Genomic DNA, 14,750 nt, shown 5'->3' with positions numbered 1-14,750 from the left:
GCCTCGAGTTACCAGTTTAGGGTTACATGGAGTTTTAGTGTTTTGCGGTAGTTAGCTTCTGGATTATACCAATGGCCTTTCGAGTGCGATAGCGATTGCGATAGCGGTACTTGAGCTTGTTCGGGTAGGCTTTGCGGGACAGCGCTGATTGGTGGGGCATGTTTAGAGAGAGCGTACTTTGTCTAGTTTGGACGGTTCTCAGGATTAGGTGGTGACAATCATGAGCGCGCGGTGGTCATGATGCTGATGTTGCTGCTGCTGCTTTGCAAAGGGATTTTTGATGTATTCTGCCATCGTCTCTGTATGTCCATGTAAACCGTACGCCGTGCGGAATTGTAGGTGCCAATGAACTCCGAAATTCTCTTGTCTTGAAACCCATTCATTGCGCCCGCTGGAGAAACAAAGCCTTGTACAATAATCGTGTGCGTCTTTGCAGTCATTACTCTTTCGTGTCGTCCAACAGCAGTGCCCTCTAAAACTCGTGACAAATTCTTACCTGTTTGCTGACCTACCTTGTCTACTCCGCGGCGCGGTTCAGCTCGATGCCTTTTTCAATGTTGGCTTCTATCCACGCGTTGAACTCTTTGCGCATCTCAATCGGCAAGACGTGGCCCTGGCCCTCTAGCACGCGCGCCTCAACCCTCTTCTTCCTGTGCGCCTCCTTGTCGTCGCTCTTGCTCTTGTCCTCGGGCACGCCCTCCAGCCCGTCCACGAGCACGCCGAAATGCTCAAATGGAATCATGCGGTCCTCGGTGCCGTGCAGCACCAAGATGCGGTCGTGGCCGACGCGCTCGGCCAGCTCCCACAGCTGCGCCGCACTCTTGTGGTGCCAGCCGCAGGCGACCATTTGCGCCGTGAAGCCGACGACGTTGAAGGGGGGTGGATCGGTGCGCTTCTTGATTTCGCCCGCGGCGAAGCGGTCACCGTTGGTCGGGAAAGATTGGACAACGGGTTCGGTCGAGTCGGGGGCGGCAAGCCAGGCATCGGTGTACAGGTTGCGCTTCACGTAGGCGATTTGACCATCAAGCGAGCGGGGCATGCTGAGGAGGGTTAATATTCTCCGACTGCGGGCGGACGAGCTGCAGCGGGGGAGCCACTCACAGCATGTTGAACCTGTTCATAAAGTTCTCGAGGATGCCCTTTGTGCGGAAGATTTGCGAGGCGGTCGAGACGAGCGACAGGGAACAGACGCGGTCGGGGACCATGTAGGCGAGCTCTTGGGCTATCATGCCGCCCATGCTGACGCCCACGACGTGCAGCTCCCGCTTGCCAGTCCACTTGAGGTAGTCGACGACCTCGAGCACATCTTTGGCCATTTCAGACGTCGAGTACCTCATGACGGGACGATCCGACTCGCCAATGCCGCGGTTGTCGATGATGAGGGACGAAAACTTGTCTGCCTGGGTGTGGGCAAAGTCCTTGGTCTGGCGCTGCCATGCCGACTTGAGGCCGCCCAAGCCCATGATCCACTGCCATGGTGTTGACTGTCAGCATTGCAAACCGACTAGGATTCGAGGGCGGTGACGTGTGTCATCAGTCGCGGGGAAAATAGGGTTGTGGGCAAAAGCTTGTCTGGGCGCACGGTGCGACTGTTGTTGATTCGCAGAGAAGGGAGCGAGTCGCAGACGATGCACGATGAGCAATGATGAGAGTGAAGCTGAAGGTCGATCATGAGGCGCAGTATAGCAAGACTTACAACAATGTGTCTTGGGCCATGGCCGTGCAGCTCGTATGCAATGTTAAAGGTGCCGCCACGAGTGGCAGCCACAGCCACCTTGCCCTTTTGCGTGGGCTTGAGGTTCCAAGTGATGTGGTTGTATTCTGGGTGGTTTTGTATTTCAGATGCGGCGAGGGGGCGCGGAGGAGAGGGCTGGGTTCCGGTTGACCTATGCGCAGTTAGCCTTTTGCCGACCAGTGCCGCGGGCAGCTTGACCCTGGCGGCAGAATGGGGAGAAAGCATACATGATGGTGTTCGTGTCAACTGGTAGTCCAAACTCCAGAACCAACGGGTAGCGCTGGTGACGTGCAGGAGAACGGCAGGGAGATGGGGGAGACGGACGAAAGGTCGGCGATTAGGACTGGAGTGAGCTGTCGTTGTCCTGAGGCAGCAGCCGGACGTCGGGGCTTGGTCGTTCCGTGGACTTGGACTTGGGACTGTCTTTCTTTCGACACCGCCAACGGTGCCTCTGTACGATCTGTGTCATTGCGGGAGCAAGCGGGAAGATGATGAGGATTGAAGAATTCAGAAACTCTTCTTTTCACCTTTTTTCGAGTCGATTTTACGTATCCAGTACGATTTCTGACCAGGTTATGGCCGTCTGCTGCTGACCAATCGCGCATCCCGTCCGTCCTTGGTCCTTGGTCCCGTCTCGTCCAGTCGTGCGGCGGTGCCTGCTCCTGTGTCCTGCTACCCTCGCCTTAGCTGCCGGAAGCCACACATTTCTGTGCTGCTGCTCGCTCCTTCAGCTGCTGCTGCTCCGCCACTGACTCCCCCATTTCCTTCTCTCCTCCTCTCGACTCTCTCTCTATCCCTTCGTCCCCCGTGCAATGCCCCCCGGACCGTCCCCCTGCCGCCACACCTCCCACCGCTCGTCGCACACCATTGAGCCTCCCGTCTCACCCGTCCCAGGAATACGTCACTCGCGCGACTCGCGAGGGTCCGACTGCCACCTCCACCCCCGCGTTCAACCCACGCTGTCACGCGCCAGCATCCCGACCTTTTCCTAATCTGTTGTCTTACGGACTACTCGAGACACTCGGACTCTCCGCTTCATTCGACCAAGGCAACATTCAATTCTCCGTCGCTCTCACCGTCATCGCAAACCGCCATGGACAACTCGCCCCACGGTTATCTTCCGCAGCCTCCGCCGCTTGTGAATCAGCCACCGCAGATCTTTGGAAACTACAACCAAGATGGCTCGCCCGTACAGCCCCACCTCGCAGGTCCTCTGTTTGACGATGCCATGGGAATGGCCCAAGGCGACGACGGAGAGGGTCAAGGCGAGCAGAAGCGCCGGCGCATAGCGAGGGTAAGCTGCGCGCAATCTTTGGGGCCTCTCGACTAATCGCGTTGCCGCAGGCTTGCGACATGTGCAGGAAGAAGAAGATCAAGTGCGACGGCAAGATGCCCGCCTGCTCGCATTGTCAAAATTACAAGACCGAGTGCATCTTTACTCAGGTGGAAAAGAAGCGCAATCCTCCCAAGGGGTAGGCTCGCGATTCGTGCTTGTAAACGCCCTGTCGATGCGCGTTGGCTGACGGTGCTGCAGCGCAAAATACATTGAAGGTCTTGAGAATCGCTTGGGTCGCATGGAAAGTCTTCTCAGACTGTCGGGCCTACTATCCGAAGACGACGACGGGCGTACCGATCTGGGCACTCTGGAAAAGAGACTGGCAGACAAGAGGGCGGAAAGCAGAAATGGTGCCGGCTCATCTCGAACCTCGTACGATGGTGGATCTCAAGCGCGCGACGGCACTCCTTCGCAAAGAGGCACCCCGCAACAGGGTCCCGACCTACCGAGCCCCAAGAGCGTCGTGACATCACCAGTACCGCCATCCAGGCCGGAAAAGACCCAGGAACAGCAGACACGACCGCGATCGCAAGCACAAGCCCAAGGCCAAAAACCCGAGGAAGAGGTCGAGTCATTATCAGACATGATGTGTTCGCTCGTCACCAACAATTGCGGCGAGACGAGATATATTGGTACGTTGCGCTCAACAGGCGCATGGATTTTGCTGACAGTCTAGGGTCGTCTTCTGGATTTTCCATCTTCTCTCCCAAAGGAATTCAATGGGTCAACGAAAAAACCGGAGACACATCTTTCCAAGACATGATATCAAACGCGACCATGGATGACAACAAGTGGATGCATTGGAGGCCCGAGATCTTCAGGGACATTTTTACCCGCCGGGTGTTCAAAGCCCTTCCTCCAAAAGACGAAGCCTTCTCCCTTCTCAAGGACTTTTTTGCCAATTTCAACTGCATGTTCCCCCTGTTCCACGAGCCAACCTTTATGCACCTGGTCGACAAGCACTACTCGAGCGATCCTTATGAGGGATCTGGGTGGTGGGCAAGTCTGAATGTTGCTCTTGCCATTGCCCATAGACTCCGTGTAATGAGTAATCTTGTTCCGCAAGAGGAGGACAACAAGGCTTGGGGCTACCTGAAGAATGCGCTGGCGGTGCAGACGGAATTGACGATTCGAAATACGGACCTCCTGAGTGTCCAAGCACTCCTGGGCATGGCTTTGTTCCTGCAGGGCACTCCAAATCCTCAACCGTCCTTTTTCCTCGTCGCAGCTGCCCTCAGGTTGGCGCACAGCATCGGTCTTCACAAAAGGGGCTCAAATTTCAACCTGAACCCGTCAGAGATTGAGCAGCGGAAGCGCGTCTTCTGGATCGCCTACATGCTCGACAGAGACATTTGCCTTCGTTCTGGACGCCCGCCGATACAGGATGATGACGACATGAACGTGGAACTACCAAGCGACGATCCTCCCGACAATGTGGGCAACATTCCTCTTGCTGATGGTGTGGGCAAGGTCAACCTCTTCCGCTTAATGTGCACTTTTGCCGTCATTGAGAGCAAAGTGTACAAACAGCTCTACTCGGTAAAGGCTTCAAAACAGTCCGACGGAGAGCTACTCAACACAATTGGCGAGCTGGACAGGGAGCTTGAGGAATGGAAAGACGGAATACCCATCGACTTTAGACCTGAACACGAGATCAAAGCTGTCCACACGCCCCTGATCATCCATATTGTTGTGCTACATTTTGCGTACTACAACTGCCTCACAACCATCCATCGCATGTCGGTCCATCACGGCTACTGGACCAGCCGATTATCCAATTTCGCCATCCAAGGGTTGAACGCAAGGCCACTCAATCCGAGAGTTTTTTCATCTGCAGCTCTGTGTGTCCAGGCTGCAAGAGCTTCCATCAATCTGGTCAAATACATCCCTCAGGGTGACTTTGCTTGTGTATGGTAAGAAAGTCTTGGAACGAAGCAGGTTTCTGATCATTGTTGACAGCCCAATAGGTTGATAATCTACTACCCGGTATCTTCCTTGGTCACGCTATTCGCCAATATCCTCCAAAATCCTCAAGATACTCGCGCGCGATCCGACCTCAAGCTCATGAACCTCGTCGTCGGATTTCTCTCTGCTCTCGTAACGGACGAAGGCAACGGCAGCACACATAGAATGTTGAGCATCTGCTCTGAATTCGAGCGGATAGCCCGGGTTGTCCTGGAAAAAGCAGACAAGGAGTCGACGTCGCGAAGAAAAAAGAGACTGCAAGAAGAGGAAAACGGCGCCACCAACGGAGAGCGCCGAAGCAACAGCCCTCACCCAGAACGCCAGCAACAGCAACAGACTCCAAATGGGCAACGCAAACAAAATCCACGACCTGATACGGCGGATGGCGCTGATCGGATGCAAATATCCCCCAACTCCTCAGCCGAGCAAAACAGAGCGTACCAGCACTCCCTGACCCCCAACTTTTCGGATACGGTAAGTTTACCCCGTCGTCTCTGGAATTCTACTGATCCGCCTTAGAACTTTGGCTTCTCTCCCTCCATGACCCACAGCTCCCTCCAGCAAGGCTCATGGCTCCCCGACTTTTCCAACCCGCAATATCCCCACCATCCCGGCTCTACCGCTCCTCCCCACTCGAGTAATTCTCCCTTTCCTCCAAGCCAACCCGTGCTTGGCCCCGGTCCAAGTCCACTTCAAAGCGCCATGGGCTTGGGTGCTCCGGGTCTCGATATGGGCTCCTTCCAGCAGCCATTCGTCCCTCAAGATCTCTGGCAGATGCCCATGACGCTAGAGTGGGATTGGGCCGACGTGACGGGCTACACTGGTGGCTTCGAAGACGCGGCCATGGCTGGCATTGGAATGAACGGCGTGTTGAACGAAGGCCTGATGCCGGATGCCCCCGCACATGGACATGGGCGAAGTCCGCAGCCAAACCACAACGGTCACCATCTCCATCAACATCACGGGAGAGGGCATAGCGAAGGCTAGCACCGAAAAGATCCTTTTCTGTGAGGGGTAGGTCGCGCACAAAAAAATAGAGTTATGGTCTGCTATGCCTATAGCGGAGGGGTATCATGGTAGATGCGGAGGGCGTTGCTTTTTTTTTCGCTTGCGGTTGCGGTATTTTGCTGGCGTCCCTGGCACTTGACTACCTACACAACTGCCGTCCACGGATAACATGTTGCTTTTGCGATGGATGCATGCTCTGCTTCTGAATCATGACCATTTCCTTGCTCGGTATTTACAATGTACAGTAGTATAGCAAAAACAGCTGCTCTCGTCTCTTCGCTCGGCCAGTCTAGGTAATACCATGTATTGTACTATAGAAATCTGACAACATTCAACTCAGATCATCAACTAAAAGTAAACATGCAATGAAAGCTTCGCGCTGTGATTGACCATTGGTTCGTTCGTAGAGAAGAGGGTTGTTACCCTTTCGGACTAGCGCCCCACGTGACCGAATTCCTGGCTCCGAAGCAGCACTTCGACATCGAACTCCAACGCCCTCGGGACCGAGACCTACCCATCAACGCAAACCCGCCGCCTCACGCCAATTCTGCTCAATCGTACGTCCTCTCCTCGTCTCCGTTTGCATCGGCCGGCCCAAACACCACATCTCAATCCGCGCTCCCTTGACCTGCCGCTACAACCCCCGCCCATCTCAAAGCCGAAGCTCGCTCCATCACCACCACCACCACCTACATTTGTCTACGAACCTCCGCTGGACGCAACCGTCGCTGACACGTAGCTTATTAGCAGAGCTTCATACCTACCGACACAATGTCTGCCTCGCGCTTCTTCCGCCCCCTCACCCGCGCCGTCCAGCGCCAGGCTTTCGCCGCTGCTGCCCCGGCGTCTGCCCGCACCGGCCTTCGCGTTGCGCCCTTCACCCCCAACATGCAGCAGCAGCCCGTCGTTGAGCGCAGCGTCGCTGAGAAGGCTCAGGTATGAGGATTTTTTGTTTTGAGGGTGGGGATGCAGGGAGGGAGAGGGTGGTTGAAGGAAGAGGGAAGATGGGAGAAAGAGGTGCTCCGGTTGCGGAATTGATTGCTGGCTGGCTGGCTTGCTGGCTGGCAGACGGGCGGGCTCTACCTCTCTCCCTCTCCCTCTCCCACCGCCTACTACCTACTTCCTACAATCTTCCGCTGTCCTTGACGCGTCGCCCTCTACCCAACCCCAAATACCCCAAACCACCCATCGAATCACTCACTAACGCAACGTTTTTCTCGCGGTTCAAACAGACGGTCCTCTACATGGGCATGCCGCAGCTCGTCCCCTTCTACTGGGTCAACGAGGCGACGTTCGGCTTCATCATCCTGCCCTCGCTCATCTACGTCTTCTCCAAGTACCTGCTGCCCCAGAACGTGCGCCGCATGTGCGCCCGCCTCTTCATCAGCAAGCTCTAAATGCCCGAATTGAATCGAATCGAATCGAGCACCGAGTATGATTCGCGAATTGAAAGGATTCAGGCGGATTGAGGGGGATTGAGAGGAGACGGGGGGACTGAAAGATCATGGCGTGGCTAGATTGGAGGCGAGGGGAGGGGACGTTTGGGCCCAACTTGCTCGAGGCATATCGGTGGCGCGCCTGGCGTGTAGATAATTGCATCAGCCATTGCAATTGCTATCTTTCAAGAGGTCTGTGTCTGGCTCTCTGCTTCGAGGGGCGTCTGTCGTCCATCCTGTCTGTCTGTGTCAACCTACCAATTCCCAAGTCCAATCAATCTCCATCACAAGCAAAGTCGCTGCGGGAAGAGGGCTGCCTGCCTGTCTGCCGCAGGTTTTTCTTTCATGTTGCTAACGCGGGACGAATGGACTATTGCCCTGTCTTTCGAACAACGGGACCGAGTCCTTGACCTATGCATGTGCGAAAGGTACTCTCTAATCTAGTTTTCAAACTTGCTTCAGATTTCTGCCAGAGGGAGGCAACAAGACCTTAGAAGCGCTCCCTCTCGCGCGTTACATCTCACAGACAGAGAAGACGACAAAAATCGGACTAGAAAATTCCAGACGCGCGTGGAGACCGTGTTCTGAGCCATGTAGACGCTGGTGGCATCTCTTCATTGGATTGGCAAGAAACGAGGAATGAAAAGTTCCGACCTACACATGTGCAAGATAACTGAACGATAAGAACCTAAGCTACACAGTCAGCGTGACTTTTTGCCGCCACAGCTACCTATCAATCGATTTTGGCTCTTCAAAGTGCTTGCATGCATGGACAGAAGAGACGGTAACGAGCGGATCGCCGTCCGGGTTCTTGTTGACGTGTTGTGGTGTGGACTGAGCAATGACGTCTTGCGATTCGTTGCTGCGAAGCAGCGGTGACGGATGCAGCATGGCTTTGGTGATATACGAAGATTAAGTGAGGCTATGGTGGACGAGTGGGTACAGAGTCGGGGATAAACGAGTTCGATGGGTTCTGCTTGGCGTGGGTGGGTGGTAGAGGTCAGGAAGGTCAGGTTAGGTTCCCGTCCCAGGGAGCCCCGCGAGAGGCCCGCGCTCCATTTGACATCTGCCAAACCAACAGACGTCAACCACGCCGCTCTTCTCCTGCATTGCATCCCTCGCCTTTGCTTCCAGAAAAGTCTCGCGTCGTCTCCCCTCGTCCTGCAACGAGCTCGGGGTCTTGCAGCTCTCCATGGCGCGTCTCCGCCTCGGAAATCCCTTGGCCTTCACTCCGCTCCCTGTGATCTTCTGGTCCTCGGTCATCTACATTGCCATCGTCGCCGGCCTGCTCTACGTCCATCACGTTGTGCCGTCTGCCCCGTCGCAAGAGGCTCCCGTCGCCGGCATCAACTTGACCGAGTCCTGGCGCGACTTGCAGTACCTGTCCAATGGCTTCCATCCGTACAACTCGCGCCGCAACGACCAGGTGCGCAATTGGCTGCTGACTCGCATCGACCAAATCCTCAAACGCAACAATGTTTCCTTTTCCACTCAGGACGACGACAACAACGCCTCCGCTGCAGACGAGGCGCCCGTCGTGTTGTATAATGACCTAGTCTCCAATGTCACGTTTTCCAGCCGCAGTACCAGTATTTATTTCGAGGGAACCAACCTCATGGTCTACATCCGCGGCTCAGAAGACATTCCCGGCAACGTCGAGGATTCGAGCACCGGCGGCGTCTTGGTGAATGCCCACTACGACAGCGTCTCGACCGGCTTTGGTGCCACGGACGACGGTGTCGGCGTCATTTCCATTCTGCAGCTGATTTCCTACTTTACCACGCCCGGAAATCAGCCAAAACGGGGCATAGTTGCCCTCCTCAACAACGGCGAGGAGGACTGGCTCAATGGCGCAAAGGCCTTTACTGAGCACCCCCTCTCCTACTTTCCGCACACCTTTCTCAACCTCGAAGGTGCCGGTGCGGGCGGCAGGGCGACCCTCTTCCGCAGCACCGACACCGAAGTCACGCGCTTCTACCAAAAGGGCAAACACCCGTTTGGCTCCGTCGTCAGCGCCGACGGCTTCAAACGGGGCGTCATCAGGAGCGGCACGGACTATTCCATCTTTACTGAAGACATGGGCCTGCGTGGTCTCGACGTTGCGTTTATGGAGCCGCGAGCAAAGTACCACACGGTCGAGGATGGCGCCCGAGACACGTCCCTCGACTCGGTGTGGCACATGCTTTCCGGAGCCCTGGAGACGATGAAGGGCCTGACTTCGTACACAGGCGACGAGTTTGAGGGCGGCCCGGACGGCACTGGCGACGGCAGCAGCGGCGTCTGGTTTGACCTCTTTGGCAGCGCTTTTGCCGTGTTCCAGCTGCATACCCTTTTTGCGCTGTCCGTGGCGCTGCTGGTTGTCGGCCCCATTGTCATGATTGGTGTCACTGCTGCTTTGGTCAGGAGTGACAAGTGGTATCTCTTTGCGAGGAAAAAGTACCTTCACTCGTCGGACGACGACGAGGCGTATCCCTTGTATGGATGGCGAGGATTCTTTCGCTTCCCGGTTGCTTTTGTTGTTGCAACTGCTGCTGTTGTTGGCTTGGCCTATTTGGTGACCAAGATAAACCCTGCCGTGGTATACTCTAGTCAGTATGCTGTTTGGAGGTACGTATAAATTGTCTTTGTACCGGACTGTTTGCTAACTAGGCCAGCATGATGTTGACCGCATGGTTTTGCGTCGCCTGGTTCTTCCTCCGTGGAGGCGCGGCCATGCGTCCCAGTGCTCTCACCCGCGCCTATGGCATTCTCTGGATGTACATTCTGTTCTACATTCTCCTCGTGGCCGCAACGGTCGCCACCAACAAGTACGATATTGCCGGAGTCTATTTCATCCTCATCTACAGCTTCGCCATCTCCATTGCTCTCCTCATATCCTACGTTGAACTTTTCATCCTTCCGAAGAAGAAGACTCATGTCCAAATGATTTCCGACTATGGATATGAGAGCGCCGGCCAAGGTGGAGATCATCGCCGGGCGCACACGCCGTCGTCTAGCAGACCCCTGACCGCTGCCACGGCAGTGACGGACCACCCTCCTCAACACAAGGCCCGCGAGGACCGGCGGAACAGTGGGGACGACGAGGCTACTGAAGCCACCTCTCTGCTGCGCGGTGACCGGCAGACCACCTTTTCGCGCGGCTACGGGAGTCGTCATGGCTCGCGCCGTGCCTCGATTGACGCCCGCTCAGCCTTGTCCATCCCTACAAGCCGCATGGGCAACGGCGGCCACTCTAATGCAGGCATCCCAGCACCCGCATTCCTGCGCGAGCAGTCGTGGAGCGGGTACCTGCCGCGCTGGACGTGGCTGCTCCAGCTGCTCATCCTCGGACCCATCAACATCATCCTCGTTGGCCAACTCGGCCTCCTCCAAACATCGGCCTTGCACCAGACGCTGGCCGACGGGTCATCCGCCCTGCTCGTGTACCTCATGATTGCCGTCTTCTCCACCTTCCTTTTGCTGCCCGTGATCCCCTTTATGCACCGCTTCACCGCGCACGTCCCTGCCTTTCTCTTCGCCGTCTTCGTCGCCACGCTGCTGTACAATCTCCTCGCCTTTCCCTTCAGCCCCAACAACCGCCTCAAGGTCTACTTTATCCAGCGCGTCGATCTCGACTCCGGCCGCAACGAAGTGTCCCTCACCGGCGTCGACGGCTTCGTCCAGCAGGTCGTCCAGCAGCTGCCCAGCACGGCGGGCCAAGCGGTGCAGTGCGGGCCGCCAGACGCCGCGAACCGCGCCGGCCTGGTCAAGTGCGCGTGGTCAGGCCTGATGCCGGCCGTGGTGCCGCGCGACACCAACAAGACCGACATCTCTACCTCTCCCTCCAACGACCTCAAGTTCCTCAGCACCTGGGTGCACATCAACGCCTCGCGCCCCTCCTCCACCGACCCGTCGGCCATCCTCCGCGTCGCCGGCCGCAACACGCGCAGCTGCCGCCTCTTCTTCGACAGCGGGCCCGTCGCCGCGCTCGAGGTGGCCGGCGCCAGCACCAGCGGCCGCTTCGACCACGTCGATCCGGGCGCCGGCGGCACGCGCGAGGCGCGCCTGTGGAGCCGCGAGTGGGACCGCGAGTGGGAGGTGCGCGTCAGGTGGGACGGGAAGGGCGAAGACGATGATGGCGATGGTGAGGGTGAGGGGCAGGAAGACGGCGAGAAGTGCAAGGGCCGCCGCTGTCCGGGGCGCGGGAGGAGTGGAAGGCATCGGTGGCCGCAGGACACCTCCTCTTCCTCCTCTTCCTCTTCGGAGTCATCCTCATCGCACACAGGCGAGCTCCTCCTGAAGCGCACAACAGTAAGCAAGGGTCTCGACGGCCGCGCCGTCTGCATCTGGAGCGACGCCAACGTCCCCGGCACCATTCCCGCCCTCGACGAGGTGCGCGCCATGGCGCCCACCTGGGCCGTGGTGAGTAAGCTCGCGGATGGGCTCGTCGAGGGGAGTAAGCGGTGGGTTGTTTGAGTTAGGGGGGTCAGGGGGATGTTTGTGGTGAGGGCCGAAGGGGAAGAAGGGACGGAGGGAGATTGGATTTTGGGGGGAAAGGGGAAGAAGAGGAGGAAAAGGAAGCACGAGTCGCACCCCCCCTCCACCATTTTTCGACGCACGACTAACAACTAACGATGGGATGGGATGATGGGATGGGATGATGGGATGGACTAACCAATGAAAACGAACGACCAAACAAACTGACGCGGGAAACCCCCCTGACGCCTTGTGTATGTATGTATGCTGTACATGTACGTTTCTCCTTTTACTCTTAGTTCTTGTTTATTGAGTCTGTCTTTTCGAAAGTTTTTGCAAGTTTTGCTTGTCCTGGCATGTAGGCATTTTGCTTTTTTCAGTAGTAGCCGTAGGTAGCGCAGCGTAGCGGTAGCGGTAGCGGTAATATCGGATTTGGAATATCTGGAACTCAAATGGGATGGAATGAATCATTGACTGAATCGACTACCTACCTAGGTACATGTATCTTTTTGCCAAAAGAAAACACCCAAGCTACGTACATACTCCCAACATGGGCTCATCATGATGCACTGCGGTTGGAGCAGGTATATCCCATCCAACAATTCCGGTGCCCTCCTACTAGCCGTCGTTCTTCTTCTTCCTCGTCTTCACGATGCCTCGAGTCTCACTGCTGCCTGCCTGCGCCTTGGCAGCATTTTTCAGGAGCGGAGGAGCCGGCCTCACCTAAAGACATGTGCGACGACCAGCGCGCCTTCACGCCGCGGGTGTCCATGACCGCCCGCCGCCGCCGTCATATCGCCAAAATGTCTTTGCGATGGCCGCCAACGAGAAAACCTCCCCCTCAGACTCAGTACCCCCGAATCCCCATCGCTTACCCATTCGTCAAGCGTTCTGATCGGCATGGTGGTCATCCAGCATAGGTCTCAACAAAGAAATGACGGAGGTGCTCGAGATATTGCTTCTTTTTGACAAGGAATGCCATGCCCTCTGTTCATCTACAAAGCCAACGCGCAGCTGGAGTTATGCTTCTGTGTCTGCGATGTGGCAGTGCACCGATGGGATCGCGAGGATGGCGGCGACCGTTGTGGGGTGGGTGTCTGTGTCTTCAACTGTTCCAAAACGTCAGCATGCTGCTTGTCTGTGGTTTTGCATCCAAAAAGACTTACCTTGCAAGATTTTTTCGACGGAGGGCAAGATGGGCAAGACAACAGTAGGCAGTGCCCGCAGAAGGGTCGCTTTGGAGGATCCCTTGGAGCAGGTCGAATATGAAGGTTGGACGTTGGTGGATGGTTCCAAGACGAATGGATTTGATGTGGATCGTGGTGTGAAAAGAGGGTGGTGTGAGGTGGAGGTTCCTGTTGGGTGGAGGATGTCAGGAGGTTGCGCCGAGCAACAAACACTTGAGGCAGATTTTCACTTCGGTGCGCTTGCCGGATTGAGACTTGCGGTGCTTTCCGAGTAATTGCAAGATCCTCAGGTGCTAATATGACCACCTCCTCGGCAAAAAGGTGCGAAACAGCAAAAGAGCAAAAAGTGACAGCTGTGGGATTCGAACATATGTCCGAACCTTAACCCGAAGGTAGTCAAATCAACCAACCTCTAGACCAGTTGGGATTTACTACTCAGCTGCCGTGAAAGTGCTGCGGAATTCGAGAATTATAAAGGTCAGTTTGTATGCAGATTACTGGAGCGACGCGGACCCGAATGGACCCGCACCACGCTTCCATCGAATGTGGTATTGACCACGCGACAAAACAACATACAGACATACTGAAGGTTGCGACAGCTCTTTGGCAGTGCGTCGTCGGCCCGTCTTGAGCAGCGCCTTCTCATCCTTCGGCCGCGCCCAATCCATGGAGTTGATTTCCAGCGCGAACACGGCAAAGCGACTAATTGCTCCCGGCTCTTACCGCTTCCAACCTTGTGTAGCAGCCAATGCGCAACCTCTCCAGACTTTTTTGACCAGTAAGACAGCGCATCTCTTTTAGGAAGTAACGGATCTACTCACGACGTTTGAAACTGTTGAAGAAGCTGTCCTCCCATTTGGCGGTTTGGGTCACTGTGCGCTCTGCCTCCTCTTCCTGGGTCCATTCAGCTTCGGTCCTGGAGCGCTCCGTCTCATCTTCTTCGCCCAGCTTGCCCAGCTTTTCTGACTTCCTTTGCACGTCTTCCAGCGGCTCATCGTGGTTCTTCCTTGTGGCATTGATTGCCCTGTGGCTCGCCAGGAGCTTCCATGCCTCGTCCTCCAAGGTGCCTTCGCCACACCCGGCAACATCGAACTCCAGGGACGCAACAAGCAGCGCGCCGATGGCCTGCTGCGCCCGCAGCGCAAACCTAGCCTACGACGGCGAAATCTGCGCTCACACGTGTTTTATGAGACTCTGCATCGACCCAAGGTACCTGTCGAACACCGATGGCTCTGCATCGTCATCCGACTCGCCCAACAACCTCACAATCTTTGTCTCGTCGCACAGCAACTCGCAAGACTGCTGCCTGGCACGCCGAACCACGCAGCTGTAATAAGGGTAATACGGATGCTGTGTCCCCTTCCATCTGCGGTTGATATCATTCAGTGTTTCCAAGAGGGCGTTGTCAAGCAGAATGACTTCGGTGTAGGCGGCTGCGAGGTCCTCTGTGGTGATGCTCATGATCTTGTTCTGTGCTGCGGACGTCTTTTCCTGAGTATCGGTAATCAGCCTCGGAGGGGTATCCTCATGACATACTTGTATTTCGAGACACGGAGGTGGTGACTATTGAGGTTACGGCGAAGGTTCGACAAAGCTGGCCGCGTCTACAAGGTTCTACATACAGCCAT

At 56.1% G+C, this 14,750-nt stretch overlaps 7 protein-coding genes across 7 annotated transcripts; 5 read left to right on the top strand and 2 right to left on the bottom strand.

The window, feature by feature from the left end:
* Positions 1-206: 206 nt before the first annotated feature.
* Positions 207-2,121, bottom strand: BKA78DRAFT_647 (alpha/beta hydrolase-like protein). The gene is made up of 4 exons (XM_066893520.1): positions 1,963-2,121; positions 1,697-1,886; positions 1,102-1,469; positions 207-1,040 (listed from the first exon to the last, which is right to left on the bottom strand). Coding segments are annotated over exons 1-4 (1,083 nt in total). The 5' UTR covers positions 1,965-2,121; the 3' UTR covers positions 207-517.
* A 314-nt stretch (positions 2,122-2,435) lies between these two features.
* BKA78DRAFT_275466 (fungal-specific transcription factor domain-containing protein) lies at positions 2,436-6,384 on the top strand. Its single transcript, XM_066885558.1, has 6 exons — positions 2,436-3,029; positions 3,080-3,207; positions 3,270-3,703; positions 3,748-4,984; positions 5,039-5,510; positions 5,556-6,384. Exons 1-6 carry the CDS (start codon positions 2,829-2,831, stop codon positions 6,021-6,023), a joined length of 2,940 nt encoding a protein of 979 aa, XP_066748680.1. The 5' UTR covers positions 2,436-2,828; the 3' UTR covers positions 6,024-6,384.
* Positions 6,385-6,815: 431 nt separating this feature from the next.
* BKA78DRAFT_348182 (fungal ATP synthase protein 8-domain-containing protein) lies at positions 6,816-7,441 on the top strand (the record flags this gene model as incomplete). The annotated part of the gene is made up of 2 exons (XM_066890590.1): positions 6,816-6,980; positions 7,277-7,441. The coding sequence occupies 2 exons, from the start codon at positions 6,816-6,818 to the stop codon at positions 7,439-7,441; spliced, it is 330 nt and encodes a 109-aa protein (XP_066748679.1).
* Positions 7,442-8,576: 1,135 nt separating this feature from the next.
* On the top strand, positions 8,577-11,954 carry BKA78DRAFT_339431 (uncharacterized protein). Its single transcript, XM_066890282.1, has 2 exons — positions 8,577-10,087; positions 10,135-11,954. The coding sequence occupies exons 1-2, from the start codon at positions 8,673-8,675 to the stop codon at positions 11,933-11,935; spliced, it is 3,216 nt and encodes a 1,071-aa protein (XP_066748678.1). The 5' UTR covers positions 8,577-8,672; the 3' UTR covers positions 11,936-11,954.
* A 209-nt stretch (positions 11,955-12,163) lies between these two features.
* Positions 12,164-12,789, top strand: BKA78DRAFT_618 (uncharacterized protein). The gene is made up of 2 exons (XM_066893482.1): positions 12,164-12,193; positions 12,431-12,789. Exon 2 carries the CDS (start codon positions 12,497-12,499, stop codon positions 12,707-12,709), a length of 213 nt encoding a protein of 70 aa, XP_066748677.1. The 5' UTR covers positions 12,164-12,193; positions 12,431-12,496; the 3' UTR covers positions 12,710-12,789.
* BKA78DRAFT_358086 (uncharacterized protein) lies at positions 12,471-13,397 on the top strand (the record flags this gene model as incomplete). The annotated part of the gene is made up of 1 exon (XM_066892342.1): positions 12,471-13,397. Exon 1 carries the CDS (start codon positions 12,870-12,872, stop codon positions 13,395-13,397), a length of 528 nt encoding a protein of 175 aa, XP_066748676.1. The 5' UTR covers positions 12,471-12,869.
* Positions 13,398-13,935: 538 nt separating this feature from the next.
* BKA78DRAFT_290758 (uncharacterized protein) lies at positions 13,936-14,750 on the bottom strand (the record flags this gene model as incomplete). Its single annotated transcript, XM_066885792.1, has 3 exons — positions 13,936-14,269; positions 14,336-14,685; positions 14,745-14,750. The coding sequence occupies 3 exons, from the start codon at positions 14,748-14,750 to the stop codon at positions 13,936-13,938; spliced, it is 690 nt and encodes a 229-aa protein (XP_066748675.1).

The sequence above is a fragment of the Phyllosticta capitalensis genome, assembly GCF_038381095.1.
Source record: "Phyllosticta capitalensis strain CBS 128856 chromosome Unknown BKA78scaffold_1, whole genome shotgun sequence".
NCBI lineage: Eukaryota > Fungi > Ascomycota > Dothideomycetes > Botryosphaeriales > Phyllostictaceae > Phyllosticta > Phyllosticta capitalensis.
The sequence above is the reverse complement of the archived record's forward strand: the minus strand, read 5'-3'. Positions and strand labels throughout refer to the sequence as shown.